Raw genomic sequence first — 20,127 nt, 5'->3', positions numbered from 1 at the left:
CGCATTGCTAACTCAGCTTTCCGAGGGCTCAGTGGCTCCTGACCCCTGACTACAGGAGCCCTAAGTCCTCATGGACTCCAAAAGCTTAGGCTCTGGGCAACCAGCATCCCCAGACACTGTATGGACATATTTAGCACCTAAAGTTTGGGCTCCCTGATCCTAGACAACCTGTTCCATCTCCAGAGACAAATCCATTTGCTTGTGGTCATTTCATACAACGAGGAAGCCCATGGCTGGACCTCCTCTGGCCATGCTACAAGTAACTGACTCTGAGGTAGTAAGGAGATGGAGGATTTGCATTTTGTCTTCACAAGATCTTGTCCCCACAGCAAACTCTGCCTCGTGGCACTGAGGAGATTTTCCCCAGCTCCTGGTTTCTGACAGGGTTAGAATAGAGACAGACCCTTACTGTTTTAAAGACCTTTAAGGTCTTTAGGAGTTTTAATTTATATATATATATATATATATATATATATATATATATATATATATATATTCAAAACATCTTTCTCACCTTTTCAGAGTTAAAAAAATACAAAACTTCCTAGAATGTTAAGAAAATAATAAAACTTTTTAGAGGGAGTTAAGTCATTGTTCCAGTTCCAGTTTGGACTGGTATGATCTGTCTATTCCTCTGGACAGGTGGCCAGCCGTGAATTAAAGATACCAATGTCTTATATACACCTGGATGAAATGAGCACTGTGACTGTCCCCAACACGGTTACCACTGGAGCATCTACCGGTGCTGATGTCAACGGGAGAGCTGTTCAGGTGATAAGCTCACTGACTCCCAGAAAGAGAGAAAAAGCCTATCACTTCTGAGCATCAAAGTCCTTTAATGGAGGAGCAAGTTCTTCAGTATATTCTTAAAAACATCCCCACCCCACCTAACATAAACATAAGGATTAGTGTGACAGTTTTTGGCAGGGACTCAGCCCATAAGTGCTTGGCTTCACAGATGGGCAGAACATCATGGTAGGAAAAACGCATGGTAGTGGAGGTTCTTAACCTCACAGGAATGTGCAAGACAAGGGACCAGTGGCCAGGTATAACTTTACAAATCGCACCTCTGATAACACATCTCCTACAACAGCACCACCAATTGGGGTGCTACTAACCATGAGCTACTGGGGTTATTTTGTATTTAAACCCTCATACTTGCAAAATATCTCTTGGTGCTTTTACAAGAACACCCTAAGATACTAACACACAAAGGCAAGACACTTGTCACAAAGGCAAGTGACAAGGCCTTTTTGGCTGAAGAGTCATCTTGTGTACAAAACAGAACATGACCCACTGTTCTCAGCCTGTTGTGGGCATCTGTAGGAGGCAGAGGCTTGGGGAGAAACTCCAAGTGAGGTTGCAGAGTTTTGAGTTCTGCTTCAGAGCAAGCAGGTCTCCTCCTTGAATGCTTCAAATGCAAATCAACTCTATTCCTTACCTTCATGACACTTTCCATGTAGAGGAATCTGAAGTTCCAAATCATTGCTGAAACTTTCTCCAACACACACACACACATACACACACACACACACACACACACACACACAAACACACACTCACCACATACTTCCCTCTAAGTAGGACAGAGCAGCCTTGTTAAGACAATGACCCTTGTGTCTGGTTTGTTCAGCTGAACTTGGTAGCCATGACCTGGTAGCTGCTGGACTCCAAGTTCCATGTCTACACACTTTGATGATTGCTTCTGGACTAAAGCCCCTGAGCTAGCAGTCAGTGCTGTGACAACCTAATCTGAAGCTACCATCTGAGGTGGTTAGTTAGAATGTTGACAGCATCCAAGCCAAGGCCCTTTGGAGGTCAAAGGGAGCCAGTGATCCCAGTACAAGTTGACAAGAGCAGATGAGACTTGGCCTGGGAAAAGAGGAGGATCTAGTTCCTCATTGCTGCTATCTTCAGGTCGTAAATGTGGTCCCAGGCCATGGAGAGCACCCTGGGTTGCCTTTCTTTGTGACCCCACACCTGATCTGGGAGCCACTTTTATGTCCGTTCCCCTCAGTAGTGGTTCCATAGTTTTGCTGGATAGTTGGCAAACCTCGAATGAAACATTGACATAGAAACAAACTAAAATAATAAAATAAGTTGCTATGGCTACATGGGGAGAAAGGGTTTGTATCCCTCTGAGCTCCCTCTCCTCTTTCTGTGGTGGCCCCCAAAACCCCACATCAGCATACCACAGGGAATGGCCACCAGGACCCTGGCCAGGTTGGAGACAAATCACATGAGGACATCTGAGGGAGGCAGAGAGCACAGGGACAGGTGGTCGGACAGCAGGATTATGTCTGGACGGTGCCCTTTTAATTCTCAGTTACTTCGGTGTCTTATCCATCCCACAGAATGCCTGTCAGATCCTCATGAAGCGTCTGGAACCCATCATCAGCCAGAATCCTAATGGTACCTGGGAAGAGTGGGTGAGTACCTGGTGTGACTGAATCCTGCAGAGCCTCTTGAGGCCATTTGGTAGAAACTCCTATACCATGGTACACCAGGTCCAACAGGGTTCCTTTTCTCCTGGGCAGCATAGAACAGGAACACACGTTACCTGGTCCACTTGTTAAAATGTAGCTTCGTATTCAGTAAGCTTTGGGTGGAACTCAGGATCTGCACTTCTGCCATATTTAGTAGCCCCTACACTGCTGGCCACCCTTTAAGCAAGAGACTAAACGGTCAATGTAGATCTGAAATATAGCAGCTTTTACTGAATGGACATCTCTGTTCACTTAGAGAAGTAGCTCAAAGGTGTTAAATGCATTCTTAAGGGCAGTTGTGTAGATAGATGATTATTCTCCAAGGAAGGAAGAACCCACACACAAGTTGACAAGAGCAGATGAGACTTGGCCTGGGAAAAGAGGAGGATCTAGTTCCTCATTGCTGCTATCTTCCGGTCATAAATGTCACACCATCTAGTTCACTTTCAAAACTTTGCAGTAAGGGGAGTCCTTGTAGGAGAAGCCTTTGTATGGGGTTCCATCGGAAGGCCCCTTCAGTGGGTAACAACTGCATGCTACTTTGCATGTGCATATTTCAAATATGCATAAAGAACACAGGGTGGGTGTCCTCTGAGTGGTAAGAGTTGTTCTTCTTTCAAAATAGACATTTTATGTGAAAACATGGCCCAGATAAGAAAACTACCAACCCCCACAGTGTTTGATCAGTGCCATTGGAAAAGGAAACCCTTAGGGAGTGGTGGCAGACAGGACTTGTTGAGTGATAGGGTCATGTAACTGGTCATCTACCAAGATTTCCTCATTTTCCACTGGGTTCCTTCAAAATTTGAACAGTGTGTGTGTGTGTGTGTGTGTGTGTGTGTGTGTGTGTGTGTGTACATACATATATTTGTAGCTCTGTTCTCAGAGCAATGCCAATGCTCCAGGACTGGGGACAGGAAGATGTAGAACCTTCATCAGAGTTTGCTTGGGAGGCCTACATTTTAGGATCTCACCAAAATTTATTTCTCATCCCTTTTCCATTGGTCTGTAAATGAATCCACAAAACCAACAATTCCATCTCTTCAGAGAAAATCAACTAAGCCAGTCATACTCCCTGAGCAGGTAGCAGGTACCCACCTGAAAGTATGCCCCATATTTATCCAGCAAAGACATATTCCCAAGAATAAGGAAGAGTGTTACAGCCAGTTGGTATTTGCTTTTTTCATTTGTCCATCTGTGTCTTTGTCCTTTGAAAACAGAATCACTCTTTTTCAGGTTAATGAAGCTTTTATTCAAAGCATTAGCCTCTCTGCCACTGGATATTTTAGGTAAGAGGTGATTGATGTCATCATAATCCTATTCCCTTTAGAATACAAAGAACTTGAAAAATGAGTATTTGGTTGTTTATATCTTTAAGGTGAAGTCTATTGTTTATTTTATTTTCGCTGGAAGGTTTTTATTAGAATGGGGTGCTATGTTACCATAAAGGAGGATAACTTTCAGATGAGTCCCACAGTTTCCTAAATGCAATTTCTTATTCACATTACACATAGCTACACTATATGTAACATATATTTGAAAACATACACATATATGTGTGTTATATACATTATACCACATTATTATTATAGGTTCCAGGTTTCCTGTAATGGTCCTGTGTGAACAGGTGAGGTACAGGGCGTTTTACAAGCTTTCAGTATTGTTTAGCATCTACTTAACAGTTAATGATTTTGGTCCTGGTATTTATTATGACACACAATTTGACTTTAAATACTCTTGTTCTTCAGAAATCTTGCCTACAGCCTATCTCTTGTGACCGACCTTCTTGTCTTGTCATATGGGATTTTGCTTTTAGAAGTTGTGAGTCAAGGCCAGAACAGTTCCACACAAATAGGATGAGAGGTTGCTGAAAGGTAGTTGAGGAGTTTTCTCAGTCAAGGATGCTTGCCCAAATAGGCAATAGATGCTTCACTAGAAGCAACAGAAGACTCATGCTGCTCTTATCATGTGAGCACACATGGACACATCTTTTATGATTGGGAGGAGAATAGTGGTGTATTCTGGTGATGTCTACTAGCTCTGGTGTTTCTGTCTGGTGAGACACAGCTCATATCAAGAAGATCTCCAAGTATCAGTCTCACAGAGAAAAGGTGACTTTAGAAAGCAAAGTGAAAGTGCCCAGCTTTGTCTGGGGTCATAGACAAGACCATGGAAGGCAGAGGCTCTCCTGAGTGGTGGGTTTAAAGGGTAGTAGCCATCCTGAAGAGGTACACCAGGAGTTAGAGGAGTGTGGGTTGTGGCTGTGGTTATGGTTATGGTTGTGCTTGTGGTTGTGGTTATGGTTATTGTTGTAGTTATAATTAGCCATATGTGTGTCTCCAACAATTAAATAGAAGCTGAGTTCTGAACAAGGTTAATGGAATAATCTTCTTTTAGAGAGTGTTCTTATCATGTTTCATTTATCCAAGTCTGACATGGACATTCTAACCCTGTATAATTGGGTTGTAGAGCATTAACCCAAGAATCCTAATGATGTACTACAATAAGCATATGCCTCACAACAGGACAGGACACTAAAGAGGGTATGTGTCTAATCACACAACTCCTTCCTCATGAATCAGTGGATATACCAAACACTGTAGAAGAGCAACTTGAAACAGCAGTTTGCCAGATCACTTAGCTGCACTGATTAAGGCACACTGGAAGATCTGGCTACTCCCTTTCTATAAAGATGTATCCATTAACAAAGTGCTTTAAAGTGGGCTGATGAGTCCTGAGCTTTATAGTGAGTAGTACCAGCATTTAAAAGGATAAATTTCTTATGTGTGGCTGGAGCCAAGGCTAGTACAGGACTCCCCAGAGCAAAGACCTGTGTTAGAATATGCAGCCTTACAAAGGTACCAGCTTCTGCTGCATCCTTCACTAGGTGACACTTAGCCCTAAAGAGTTTACTATAGCAGAGACCACAAGATTGTTCAAAGTTCACCGGACACAGGGCCACTCTTTTATAATCCTGATGCTTCCAAGGTTGATCAAGAGTTCTAAGATAGTTCTAATCTAGGTCACATAGCAAATTTTAGGAAATCTTATACCACTTATCAAGACTCCACTTGGAAAAAAACAGAATTAATCTAAGCTGTTCTGGAAGGGATGGTGGCTATGGTTGGTTGTTTATAAGGATGTTAGCATCATGGAGCCACACAATGGCTGAAACAGTGATAAATGTCTGAAATAGAGTCTGTGGGTTTTTTCAAGTCAGTGTTTTTAAGTTGGCTTGCTAAGCAGACTGCAAGACAGTGACTCCAAAATGTTTGGTCTTAGATGAAAACTTGGCTACAAAGAAAAAATTTCAAAGTTGGAGAGAGACGCTTGACCATAGGACCTCTGTGTCCATCTCTGTGAGAGAAAGAGTGACATCAACAGTCGGTGTCCTTCTCTGAGAAGAGCTGACCCAGCCCCATGAAAACAGTTGTACTGACATTTTTACCCCGGCTCTTCCCACTTTGCTGGGGTTCTAGACCTGTCAACTTCGTGGCTGCTCAGCACAATTTGCAAAGCAATGATAAATCAAAAATACACTGGGGTTGGGTCTCCAGTAACACCACAGCGATATCTCAAAAAACGGGAGACTGTCACCCGACCTCTGGATCTGAGAGATGCTCGCGTTTGAATTCATTTTCGCTTCACGTCTGGCAAAAAGTCTTCTTTTTCAAAAAGAAAACTGGGTGTTTTCTTTCTTTTCACAATTGTGATTACTTAAAATGATTTAGAGCATTAAAAATAACCCAAATATAGCATGTGTAGATCTTAGAGGTTTTATACCTGCTTAAGGTTAAAAGTGGAATGTCTTATTGAAACCTCATGTGAAGAGCATGACCCTCCTCGTGGTAGGTGATGTCCCTTCTCCTCCACTACAAGCACTTGGCAGGATTTCCAGAGGCTCCACAGTCTATGGAAACTTTACCCCTCAAGCCAACTCGATTTCTCCCATCTCCATATTCTTAGAGAAAGTCTCACTAACCAGCACCTGTCCTGACCACAGGCTGTGTCTTGTCTTCTCAGGGGTTACCAAGCTGACATGGACTGGGAGAAGGGAGAAGGTGACATGTTTCCCTATTTTGTTTTTGGTGCCGCCTGTTCTGAGGTTGAGATTGATTGCCTGACGGGAGCTCACAAGGTAAGTGGTAATCACGTGCTACTAGCATAGCAAAATGTGCTGTGAGCCCGCCGTGGCCTACTGTCATTTGCATATCCCATACAAATATTTAATAAACAGTAGTTTAGGTACAAGCAAGTATTCTTGATGAATGGGAGAGATGGGACAGATTCAGGCATGTTTCAGATGGACACGGACGGTACTTGGTGATGGGCAGGTGAGGAGGTGAGAAAGAAGAGCACTGGTCATTCCTGACTCAGGTGATTGGACTGTGTCTCACTCACATTTTTTTTTCCAGAGCTGGACCTGGTGTCAAGCACATGATTTGAGTTATGAATTCTTGGTCTCGGTTGTAGTCTGTCAGTAATTCTGTCAGAGAAATTGTTTTCATATACCATTAGCGTGTCTGCACCTCTTTGAAATCGGTGAAGAACCTTCTAGTAAATTACCTCATCAAGCACAATAAAAACTCCACAAAGTAGACATTATTGATCACTCATTTACCAATAAGAATGTGGGGGCTTTAAGGAGTTACTAACCACATCCAAGTGCGTGGTACTTAACGGTGTAGCAAAACCACAAAATCGGAAATGCTCACTCAATTCTGTTTTCAGTGTATCACAGTAGTTTTAGGTTTTGAACGAAAGGAATTCAAAAACAAATCAGCAAGCCACTGTTCCAGTCATCCGAAGTGTGCCATCATGTACTAGGGACAAGTCACCAAAGAGCGGGATGCATGTGTCTTTGTATGATAGATGAGGACCACTGCTGGTGAGCAGGTATCTCTGTGGAAATTTGAAACTTGACCTGATAGTTTATATCTGCACACTGAGCATGGGTGACACCCTCTCCCAGGATATGAAATCCAGCGTGACATCACCTGCCCTGCAGTACCATTCACTAGCCTAGTGACATTGAGATAGTGACATACACTCTGTAAGCCTTTATTCTTTCACATGTGGAGAGGGCACTTGTGGACATGAGGGGATAAAGCTGCCAGACTGTAAAAATAGACTAAGAAAGACAGAAATCAGCTCTGCGATGCAGAGGGACTAAAATACACTCTCGCCACGGTGATCCCAGGTTTCCTGATCGTTCTGGGGTCTCAGGGAAGCTGCAATGGCCACCTGGAAACCAGGAAATGGTCAACCAGGAGTTGACCAGCCTTGGACACAGAACCTAAAGCTACTAATGAAAGACTTGGTCTAAACAAGATAAAATCATCAGAGTGGAATGGCTGCAGAGGAAAGCTCATCCCTTGCAAATCCCGCAAGGGATGAGCTTGCTACTCAAAAGTCAAAGGCACACAAGGAAAAACCGAATGCCATAAAATCTGCCAAATGGGGCATCTTGTCTCCGAGAGAAGAATTCAGCAGGGAAATGACTCAGATGAATGTTTAAAATCCTCAAAGAAATGTATCTAGTTGGGCTTTTTTTTTTTTTTTCAAAAGAGGAGAATATAAAAAAGTTAGTGACTAGGAGCCAAGAAGTATATCCTGAGGGAAAAAAAATAGGATATAGTTCTTCTTGTAGAAATATTTTAGAATATAGATGTCATTGAACTTTTCCAGCAAAAACTACAAGAGGTTCTCAATTACCAGTCTTCCTGGAAAGAAACAAGAAGGAAAGAATGAGGCATAAGAAGCAAAGCTGTAGAAGAAACACTTGCCTTAAAACACACCTGTTAGGCCGCTGGAGCTAGTTCACTAAGATACTACACATAACATTAACCACAGGTCTCACACACAGTAAGAAAACGCAGCTAAGTGTGTAGCTGCATCCCTTTCACCCGCTTGGTGATAGAACAGGAAGATTATGGGTTTGAGTCCAGCCTGTACTACATACGTAGAGAGTTTCAAGCAAGCCTAGCCTACACAATGACAACATGTCTCAAATAAAACAAAACATGGGTTGGCTTATTAATCCTGAAAACAACCCCTGTCTCACATTTTCAACATACTCACAAAAAATGCTTTTTTCTACAATATTTCTATTTTAAAATAACATACTATGTATTTTTAAGATATTTAATTTTAATATTTTCTTTGCAATTTTATAGGAATGTTCTTATCTTTTTATATAATTTTATAGCCTGGTTTTCTTCATATGTTGATTTTCATAGCTACATTTCACATTATTACTTCATCTCTATAGCAATTATTTCAAGTGGTTGTATGATATTAGGATTGATTAAGGCAAAATTTCACAACCTTTGTTTTGTAGGAGGATGAGCTAATATCAGGTACTTGTGAATTTTAAAAATTCTAGAAAATGCCATGTCATCAACTCTTTGGTCACCTCTTAATCAATAATCCCTGATTTATATTTATCCCAAGAAATACATCTTAATTAATAGCATTTGATATTTTTATGACCTTTACCAACAGCAGAGCTTTGTCATGGCTTTTCATAATCACCTTGCATGCCCTAATCAAGGAAGACATTTGTTATTTGCAAAATGGTGTCTATACTGCAATCATGTTTTTTGTTCTCCACAGAACATTAGAACTGACATTGTTATGGATGGATCTTTCAGTATAAACCCTGCTGTGGACATAGGCCAGGTAGGCAATGCCTTGTTAGTGAGATATAATATGGAAACACTTCAAACACTAGCCATGTTTGCCCCTGAGGACACAGGCTCTAAGACACAGTTCCATTTTCTGAGAATCTCCGAATAGCTTGCCAATTCTCCAAAGTCGTTTCTGCTGTCTTCTCTTTCCATTGTTTTACACATAAGAACGTGCTCAAGGGGCAGAAATACAAATAAAAGGACACATACTTCAAAGAGGAAAGAATGGGTGCCACTTGGGTGTGTTGACTTCAAGTTGCCTGTGAGAGATCCAAGTGAAACTGCCAAAAACTTCGGTCTAAGGTTCAGGGCAGAGCAGAAGTCATCTACTTGGAAGTGCTCAGTGGGGGAGGGGTAACTGAAACCACATCAGCATCAGGATAGGATGAGGTGGGGAGGGCAAGAGAGGGACAAGGCTGCGGGCTTTAACTCCACAGAGAAGAACCATGAAGGTATATTCACTATGGTTCGAATGTAATCCCAGTATTCAGTGCATTACAACATGAACAAATTCAACTTTTGAAAGTCCCTTTCTGCATAACATTTGTAGACAGTTATAGTTCCTAACATTATTTTTTCTTTTTAAATTGCATTTTATGTGTGTGGGCATTTGCATGCATGCATGTCTGTGCACATGTGTGCTTGGTGCCCACAGAAGCCAAAGAGAGCATTATCTAGCTACCCTGGACCTGGCATTGCAAAAGTTATAAGCTACCATGTGGGTGCTGGGAATCAAACCTAGGTCCTCTGGAAAACATTTTTTTTTTCTTGACTCTCATTTTTTGCTTTTTTTTTTTTTTTTTTTTTAATATTTCTAAAGACAAGTAAAACTGGTTTTTTTCCATTTATAATAAAGTAGAATGTAACTATATGTATAAACATAAATTAAGTCAAGTAAAACTCTATTTTAGTTAGTTAATAGATAGATCAGTGTCTTAGTTTAAGTTTCTATTGCTGTGATAAAAAATCTTGACCAAAAAGAAAGTTGGAGAGGAAAGGACTTATCTGGCTTATATTTCCACATTGCTGTTTGGCACCAAAGGAAGTCAGGACAGGAACTCAAGCAGGGCTGGAACCTGGAGGCAGGAGATGATGCAGAGACCATGGAGGGATGCTGCTTACTGGCTTGCTTCCCATAGCTTGCTCAGCCTGCTTTCTTATAGACCCTGGGACTACCAGCCCAGTGATGGCACCTCCCACAATAGGCTGAGCTCTCCCCATTGACCACTAATTGAAAAAAAAATGCCTTTGGTTCTCATTTTTATGGAGTGAGACTCAATTCAAATAGCTATTGAACTAAGAAACAATAAACAGATTATGTTAGAATTTAGACTTTGAAATGAGGCAAAAGGAGCACAGATTGTGGGATACAAACTCATTGCTAATGATATGTGCTGAGAGACTTTTTCCTGAGAAAGAGAAGATCCAAGACCTTGCTGCCATCCTCAGAATGGACTAGGCAAAAACTAGTAACTAGGCAAAAAGCTGTCTTTCTATCCATTGAAAGATTGGGGGTATGAATAGCTTGTTACAAGCAGTGGACCACAGGGACATCAGACATCTGTCTCTAAAATCACTGCTAAGCAAATGACTCATCCAACCATTAAAAATAAGCATCATTGCTTTTTTTTTTAAATCCTGATAGTTTTCTGAAATCTACCCAGGGGTTTTGGTAGCCATTGTTCATATCTACAGGTCGAACACAGGGAGCTAAGAGACCTAGACTCCAGAGGGAATCACTCTCAAACAAAAGACAGCCTTTGCTGGTACTTAGAAAGTCAGCACATCATTATAAAAGTGACATTCATTCCTTCTGTGTCTCAGATTGAAGGGGCATTTGTTCAAGGTCTTGGACTTTATACTCTAGAGGAACTGAAATACTCACCGGAAGGAGTCCTATATACCCGTGGTCCACACCAGTACAAAATAGCATCAGTTACCGACATCCCAGAAGAATTCCATGTATCACTGTTGTCACCAACCCAAAACCCAAAAGCCATCTACTCTTCTAAGGTAAGTATATATGGTCAGGCTTCATTCCGTTTGTCATCTGTACACGTTCTGAACGATTAGCCAAGGAGCTCCTACATTCTTTCCCCAGTATTACAAAAGACAAAAGGCTGGATTAGCATCCTGCTTTGAATAGTAATGCTGATGCTTCCCAGCTACAGAACTGGAGAGCTGGTCCACGGTTTGTAATGTGTGCGTGCAGGAGCCCTGAGAGGAGGAATGGGATGAAAAGAGGAATGCAGAGGCCAAAGCGGAGTCCTGAGCTACAGTCAGTTTTACACACTGGCCTCAGATCACATTCGATTTAAGTGTGTTAATATAGTGTATAACCTTTTCAACTCTGTGATCTGCCCCTACCACTTTCTCTGTGCTATTTAACCAACTGTCCCCAGAGACCTCAGTGCTACTGGGTACAGTGAAAGACCTCTTTATCTCTTATCCCCACTAACTTCTCATTGGACTTCTCCTACTGGCCCCTCTCTCTGTCTCTTTGGGTCCACAACATTTCCCACTCCTGTGTGCCTCCTCCTGCTTTTTCTTACTGATAACATCTCTTTCTCTGCCCAGCTTTAAATGTCATTCTATAGGTGTTCCCTGCAAAACCTTTGTCTACTAGTAACTTAGCTTGTAAGTTGGAAACAAGGCTGTCTTATCATCTGTATCTTTCAGTTCCAAAACAGAGGCTAAACACAAGAAACATCTATTAAATGTTAGATGGGTTGAACTGAGTTTTTTTTATTTTCTCTCTCTCTCTACATACACACACACACACACACACACACACACACAGAGCGAGAGAGAGAGAGAGAGAGAGAGAGAGAGAGAGAGAGAGAGAGAGAGAACCTGCAATATTGTGAACAGCCACAGATAAATTAATCTACTAAGTCACAAGTTACCAATTTAATGAAAGAAAAAAATCAAAATGTTTTTTACTCAATGAGAAAAAAGATTTATTTCTTAGATGTCATGTGTGCATAGACCTCTCACACACTGATATATACTACTAGAAAAATATGACCTGTAGATATTACCATGGTTTGTAATACAAAGAAAGTTGATGAAACACTGTTCTCAATATAGTGCATATACTATTTCATGTCAGATGAAGGCTTAGTATAATTTGTCTTGTAAGCAACATGGAGTGAAGTGTACCATCTTTGTTCTGCCTTATCGAGTGTCATGAGTTTAAGAACAATTCCAGAATAAGTCTCAGACTGAAAAACTTTTGATTTCAGTGACTTCATAAAAAGCTCAAGAACTAGAGGCATGTATCAACACACAGGGTTTTCCTCATTAAATTAAAATTAAGTAGGTCACACTGTATTTTCCCAAAATCTATTTTTCATAGCATTGAAATAATTTATCTCTGTGAAATAGGCAGCAGGAAGCCTAGGCAAAGCAACACACTGCAAAAGTGTGTGTGTGTGTGTGTGTGTGTGTGTGTGTGTGTGTGTGTGTGTGTGTGTTTACAAGGCTGAGCCTGCTGCAGGCTCTGCTCGGGACCATGACTCCTTGCACGGCTCCTTGCTCTTCCTCTTCCCAAGAGGATGCACCTATTCTGGACCCTCATAAGGATATTAGCAGCAGTATACTGCTGATACTCTTGTAATTCTGGAATAATCCATCTTGTGGCTAAACTTAAGAGACTGTCACCTTGAAGAGTTTCACCATCACAGGGAGAAGGCCAATGACACTTCACAATTCTCTCTATGGTCCACCTGTTCAGGTGTTTATTTTCAGCAGAGGCAAGGTTAGGTTAGAAGGTACTTCTTGATCCAGAACACTATCCATCACTGTCTCCTACCTTCCTCCTCCTCCCACACCTTGCACCCTTCCCACTGAGGCCATCTTATAGGAGAGAGAAGAAAACCTCATTTGAAGGATTTGGCCTGTCCATCTTTAGCCACAGTGCTTGGCCCTGAGAGACATTTGTCCTCGGTGAGTTTGTAGCTTTTAATAACCCCATTCTCGTGTGTGGATAGACTGGGTTTCAGCACACGTTTGGGGTGCTTCTCCAGTGCTTCAGTATGAATAATGTAACATGTATTACATAAACTTAAATGGTATACACCTGTCACTTAACATGGACCCTATATGTATCTGGAACACAGTGGACGCAGACTGTGCGAGGCTGCTGCCAATGGCAAGTGGCACGTGGTATTCCGTGCGTGTTACAGTCAGCTTTTAAAAATAAATATGTGTATTCTAAAGTAGCAGCACAACATGGGAAACTAAGCCAAAGCACAGTTGTTTATTACCAAGTGTCACTTACCCTGTACACTTGTACCATTGTACTTCTTTACACATGACAGGACAGTCTCCTGTCTAGGTCAGCATCTTCACAGCAAACTCCTGGACAACATACGGTGCAATGGCGTTGCATTGTCACAATGTCACTAAACAATTCTTGAGTTCCCTTATAGACATGCGGGACCATTGTTGCATAGCTTGTCTATCATCAATCAAAATATCAATATCAGTGTATGACTGCACTCAGAAGTATGAATACCTAAGACACACAGTTTCCTCATACCAGCTAGAAGAAAGAGGGAAAATCTTCTAAGGCAACAGGGAAGCACTGCATAATAAGGACAGGTAGACACCTGTAAGATTGCTCAACACAAACTAGCAGGACAGGAGATGGGAAAACGCACACTGTAACCTGAGCAGCAGGAAAAGCCAGGTGTTGGTGGCTTAATCTGTTCTGTATTGCTATATCATAATAGTAGAGATTGAGTGACTTATAAGAAACTTATTTGCATCTTGAAGCCTGCAAAGTCCAAAATTAACAAGCCACACCTGGTGATGACTTCTTGCTGCATTATACCACAGCAGAAGATACAGCATATTGATTCTGAGAAAAAGGCCAAGCTCACCTCTGTAACATACCCACACCTGCAATAACACTAATTCATTCATGAAGGTGGAGCCCTGACGACCTAACCGTCTCCTAAATGTCCTACCTCGCCATGTATAGAGAATAAGTTGTCAGCACATGAGCTTAGGCAGACTTGTTCAAACAATAGTAACCAGTAGACACAGTGTTGAGTGGGAGAAACTGATGGTAAATACAGCAGGGCATGGCATAACGTTTGGGAGTGTGGCCCAGTTTCATCCGTGCAAGTTACCTGAGTCCCAGTTTCTACATATCAGATGTGACAAGGGAAGTGCAGGCTTTGTAGAAATGCAAAGGCTGGGGATGCTGCCCATGCAGTTTGGCAGTGGTCTGTTTAAAGTCAACTGAGGACGTTAGCTGCTAATGTCACTTAGATGTGTCAGTCACCTTTGTACATCTGTGACAATAATACCTGGTAGAAAGGACTTAACAAAAAGCAAGACTTGGTTTTGAATCATGACTTCAGAAGATCCACTTCATCATGGTAGGAAAAGAAGTTCACATCCTAGTAGCCAGGAAGCAGAGAAATGGACAGTCTGACTGTTTGTTTTCCCTTTGTCCCCCTCTTGTTTTATCTGGGCCTCTAACACACAGAATGGTGCAACCCATATTGAAATCAGATCTCTCTGCCCCCTGAATTAATTCTGGGGGCACATTCACAAACATCTCCAAAGATGTGTGCCTCAACAGTTTTCTAGGTGATTCTAAATCCAGTTGTGTTGCCAATAAAGATTAGGCAATCACTCTGTGACATTGTCTTAACTAGTAAGTAAGTTCACACTATATATATGAATACTGAGTCTATCTCAGTGTTCATTTGCTCTCTCATTCATTCATCAGATACTTGCAAACATCTGAATATGCTTCTTTAGCCTTAAGCATGAAGGCACAATCTCTGGGGTCAAGGTGACAGCATTGTTCATCCAGGCTTTCCTGGTGGCCATACAGACAGTCATTTATACATTTCTGGCTGACTTAAACCTCTCAAGGAGCCTTTGATCACCAGCTTCTTCCCTTGTGGATTTGATAGCTGGAAATCAGTAGCCCACTGTGTGTATAAGTCTAGTTTCTCCTCATAAATTAAGTTCTAGCTCACACTGCCAGTCTCTGGGAGTTTGTGTAGTTTCTTAGGGACAAATTACCTCTAGAGCCTGGTATACTTAGGTTTCTCGAGGGTTACATAGACTCTTGGTTGGTTATAATGTTAATCCCTCTGCCCTAGGTCTAGACACTGCTTTCTCAGGAGCATCCTGCTGAGGTGTGGGGGCCTATGCCATGTTGTCAAAACATGAATACCTCCCACTTCTGCCACTGAAGCCACCTAAGCCTGTGCAGGGCACTCACTCCCCCAGTTGCTGGAAGGCATAAGTAGTCTAACACATGTGGGAAGGCTCACCAGCACTGTGAAGGAGTGTCACCTGCCATGTGATAACATCTGGTCCAATGACAGACCACCTATGCAAAGGCAAACATGTCAGACTCCATGACTTGGTGACCTTGTAACTGTCTTCTTGTGCAGCTGAAGAATGTTACAATTGATCAACAACGTATTTCTCATAACATGTAGTCATCATCTGTTCAATCATGACTGTACAGAAACACTGCCACAAGATCACTTTTTCCCATCTCAGTCTCCCTGGCCCATCAAGGTCAAAGGGTTATGGCATGAGAACCTGTTGGTTTCTACTGCCAAGGAACAACTATCGATGAGGACAAGCCTGACAACCTGGCTGGACAAGATTAGGTGGAGCAATGAGCAGCTCAGTAATTTCTTCAAAGGCCCTAGATCCTCATTGTACCGAGGATACTCTACCACTCCAATCTTCAGCAGCAGCAGTTACTACTTGAAGAATTTCTTTGGCATCTTATGTGAGTTAAGGCATGCTTGATATGTTGAAATAACAAATTAACCACAGAGTATAAGACGAGAAAGAAAGTCTTGTGATTCATAGTAAAAATCCTTTGGTGTCTTCCCTTGAGTTGATAATGACACACAGCTCTTAACATGGCTCCCAGAGCCCTGCAGAGTCTTCCCTACCCATCATTCCTGAGACTTCTCATAGCATCCTTTCTATGGGTAAGCCACATAGCTTTTTTTCAGCACCTTGGAAGAAACCAGCTCTTCTCTCTTCCTGATGCCTTTGAATGTCACCTGTATCAGAGTTCTCTAGACAAACAGAACCAATGGGCTCTATCTGGGTATTATAGATATACATACATGCATATGTTGTATGTGTGTTATGTACATACGCCTGCATATCTATATGTATCTTTGCATGTGAATCCGCACATATGTGTGTGTATATACATCTGTACATGTACACGCAGATTAATTTTAAGGAAGTGGCTCATATAATTGTAGAATTGACAAATTCAAGATCTGTAGGGCACTGGGGCAGCAGGCTAGAAAGTCAGGTAGGGTTTCTGCGCTGAGGCCCTGAGGCAGAATCACTCCTCCTTCCTGGAAGAAACTTGTTTTGCTCTTAGGGATTTCACATATATCACCAAAGCTAGTAATATCTGAAAGCCAATGCTAATCACATCTATAATGAACTTTCCCAGAGATGCCTACATCACTATTTAAACAAATACATGGGTGCCCGAGCCCATAAAGTTCATGCACAAACTACACGCTGCCTGGGATTCACCTTTCCTTCCTCACCTGGCAAGCACCCTGTCACCTCATACATCATCTCTTCAAGAAAAGCCACCTCTGCCTTCTCGGTTCATGCAGGAGATGACGATTGTCCTGTCTTGGCATACATTTTATTTTTCGTTTCACTCACTTCCTTGGACAGCTATCTCCTACTTGGATATACATTCAATCAGAGCTGCCCATACAGGTTCTGGTCCCCTCATCTCTAGCCATCAGTGGAAGGCTGCCTACACCCCACAGAGTTCAATTACCTCCTGCCTTTGCAGTCTGGTGTGAGTCAGCCTGTACAGGCAGTCAGAAGAATACCCCACAGCACATGAGACAATGGCTTCCATTCAGACCAGGGTTATGAGTGCTGGATCAACACAGCACAGTGGTAAAGGGTGCTTGGGCTTTACCCCAGGAGACTTCAAACTCATAGACTTTCAATGGCGGACACCATCCCCCGTGGAACACATCAGAGTCTACTGGTGTGCTTTGACAAAACTTTAACTCTTTGTAGTGCTCTCTGTATTTTGGGAAAGCTCTTGAACCCCTGTCATTGATTTAATTCAGACTAAGAAGGATAAATCCTTGGCATGGGCCCCACCAAGATTGTCAGTCATTAATCAAGGTATTTCTGTACCACCCTCATCCTTAAAAGCCCTGTTGGCACAGTGGATAGCTTCGGCTGCAACCACATGGTCCCCTTGGGCACAGGCATGCCAGGCCTTGGCCGGGTTCTCATTGTTTGGAATATATAGCCAGCATCAGGATTACCAACTTGGCCAACCTTCCACCAGAATGGGGTTCCTTTGAGGCCCAGCCAGCTTCCTAAACAAATAGAAACTGGCCCTGTAGCAGAGTTCAGGCTGTTCTGGGATGGATCTTAAGGGTGGTTGGAAAGACTGTCATCTTCAGAAAAGAATGATCCCAAGCAGGGTATGATTAGGAAAAGGGAAGAGACAACAACAAATATATATATATATATATATATATATATATATATATATATATATGCTGAGTCCTTGGTGGATTTGTGGAGCAAGCATTAACTGTACCTCTGCATGGCTCAGGTACTGGGCACAGCTAAGCAAACAGCACATAATCTGTCAGAGGGCCTACCTACCAACCAGCAAGATTGCTGCAAGGAAACACAAACCTAAAGGAGGGACCCCCCTTCAGAAGCACTGGGTCAGCTCAGGCCAGCTCCCCTGCCCTTTTGTCCCTGTCCCTGTCCCTGTCCAAAGCAAGGTTTCTAAAAGGCTTCTCATTTTGACTTCCCTCCCCACATCTCCAGGGCCTCGGCGAAGCTGGAACGTTTCTGGGCTCCTCTGTGTTCTTCGCTATTGCTGCTGCGGTGGCTGCAGCTCGCAAGGAGAGAGGCTTATCCCCAATTTGGGCCATAAACAGCCCTGCCACAGCAGAACTAATTCGCATGGCCTGTGAGGACCAGTTTACAAACCTGGTATGGGATCACTTCCATCTTGTCTATGAATGTCTGGGACCCTTTTCGTGATTCTCAGTGCAAGGACACAAGACATGTGTCAGTTCAAAAGTAAATTCACAAACCCCATAAGCAGGATGTCTTCTTGTGAAAAGTGGAAGTTGCTGGTGTGAGTTTTCCAGTAGGAAGTAATGGGATTTTTTATATTTATAGAAGGGAATGTGGGTTTTAAAGGGTTAAAGACATGGTCTTTCCCACCTTAGTGCTGAAACAGCCAGTAGACTTGCCTGTTCAAGAGTACCACAAACTTCTTCTGCCACTCTCCACCCCCTCTACCACTTACTCAGGAGAAGGCTGCATCACTTCCTAAGCCTGCTACTGCAGCTGCTAGCCACATGTGACCTCAGAGCCTGGCTATTAGCCTAGTACACACTGCAATTCACAGTGTGTGCTGAATCCACACTAAAAAAGATGGCAGGCTAGAAGGTAAAATACTTGAGTAATAATTTTGTACTAATATGATGGAAGTAGGAATGTCTTGGAATGTCTTGGGTTGAGGTTAACTATAATTAAAATTAACTTTACATGTGTGTCCTCCAAGGGCTTGAGGTTCCTCCAATCAAGCCCCCTCCCCAGGCTTCACCTTATCCGACCCTGGGGTCCAAGCTTCTAATACATGAAAATTTGGGGAATGGTCACATCTAAAACTACTGCAGCCAAGTTTATTTTTGGAAATATGAGTACTAGAAATGTTTTGCCTTTCTTTTGGGGAAGGGGGGACAGGGTCTCTCCATATAGCCCTGGTTGTACTGGAACTCACTATATAAACCAAGCTACATTCAAACTCCAACTGAGTAGAGATCCAACTGCCTCTGCCTCCCCACTACTGGGTTTTAAGGTGTTCACCACCACATTTGTCCCAGTAACAGAAATTTTAAGAACGTGTGGCCTCCATTTGTGGTTTTCTATGGGACTGCTGCTGCTTCTGATCGCAATCCCTTTTGCATTTTGACTTGAGCAAAAGACAACACTGAGAGATTTGGAGGCTGTAAGGAGCCAGGGAAGGAGCTCAGATGTCAATTGCCTTAAAAAAAAAAAAAAAAAAAAAAATTCACGAGGTCCAAAATTAAAAGAGAGGGAAACAGAAGGGGTGAGAGGAGCGGTACGATGTTTCCGCGCACCTCAGGAGCAGGCTTCCTCCAGGATCCATTTCGGTGACTCCGCCCACATTGGCCTTTCAGCATTTCATTTGCCTTCTAGGAAAGCCCTACTCCCACCACCACCCCACCCCGTTTACCTGTTTGGCTCAGCCCAAGCGCTCCGTTTCTATATACTCACTACTTGTAGCAAGGCATTGGGCTGAGACAGGACAGTAAACACGGCTCATTCATTCCCCCTACAAGTCCAAAGTCTCTGAAGAGACAGGCATGGAACCAGGTGACTACTACACAACCCCCCCCCCTTGTCACCAGAGAGGTGCTGCGTCACACACTGAGGTGCTGCGAAGCCTGTGAGCTATTTGCTCATCCATGGTGTTTTCTAGCCCTTTGTCTCCAGCTGGATGGCCCACCCCGTTAGAGCCGGCAGCATGTTCTGTTTCTCTTGCTTACAAAATGGCTAATTACAAAAGATTAGAGTTACTGGCTTTGAAATCAGACGACTGGGTTCAAATCTCAGCTCAACCACTCACTGTGTCTTTAAAGGAGAGAGAGAGAGAGAGAGAGAGAGAGAGAGAGAGAGAGAGAGAGAGAGAGAGAGAGAGAAAACCTACTTGTTTGTATCCCTATGAGAAGGAAATGAACTTGGCTTTAAAAGTGTTTAACATTGTTCCGGCTCATACTGAGAAGTGTTAGTAAGGACTATTGTCAGTAATCTTACTATGTTCCCAGATAGGCCCTAGTTTCTAGCCCTATGTTTTCAGATTTTCTTAACCTCAACATCACAATGGAGAACTGAATAAAGGA

At 42.6% G+C, this 20,127-nt stretch overlaps 1 protein-coding gene across 2 annotated transcripts in view; it reads left to right on the top strand.

Moving 5' to 3' along the window:
* Positions 1–20,127, top strand: part of LOC117706200 (aldehyde oxidase 3) — an 80,811-nt gene that overhangs the window by 57,507 nt on the left and 3,177 nt on the right. For both annotated transcript variants that reach the window (XM_034499068.2, XM_076931884.1), the window contains 7 exons: positions 643–771; positions 2,355–2,429; positions 3,723–3,775; positions 6,510–6,624; positions 9,102–9,167; positions 11,000–11,188; positions 18,017–18,184. In XM_034499068.2, the coding sequence (XP_034354959.1) occupies positions 643–771; positions 2,355–2,429; positions 3,723–3,775; positions 6,510–6,624; positions 9,102–9,167; positions 11,000–11,188; positions 18,017–18,184 (795 nt within the window). The remainder of the gene's footprint in view (positions 1–642; positions 772–2,354; positions 2,430–3,722; positions 3,776–6,509; positions 6,625–9,101; positions 9,168–10,999; positions 11,189–18,016; positions 18,185–20,127) is intronic.

Source organism: Arvicanthis niloticus, chromosome 3 (genome assembly GCF_011762505.2).
Source record: "Arvicanthis niloticus isolate mArvNil1 chromosome 3, mArvNil1.pat.X, whole genome shotgun sequence".
In the NCBI taxonomy this organism is placed as follows: domain Eukaryota; kingdom Metazoa; phylum Chordata; class Mammalia; order Rodentia; family Muridae; genus Arvicanthis; species Arvicanthis niloticus.
This window is presented reverse-complemented; position numbering and strand designations above follow the sequence as displayed.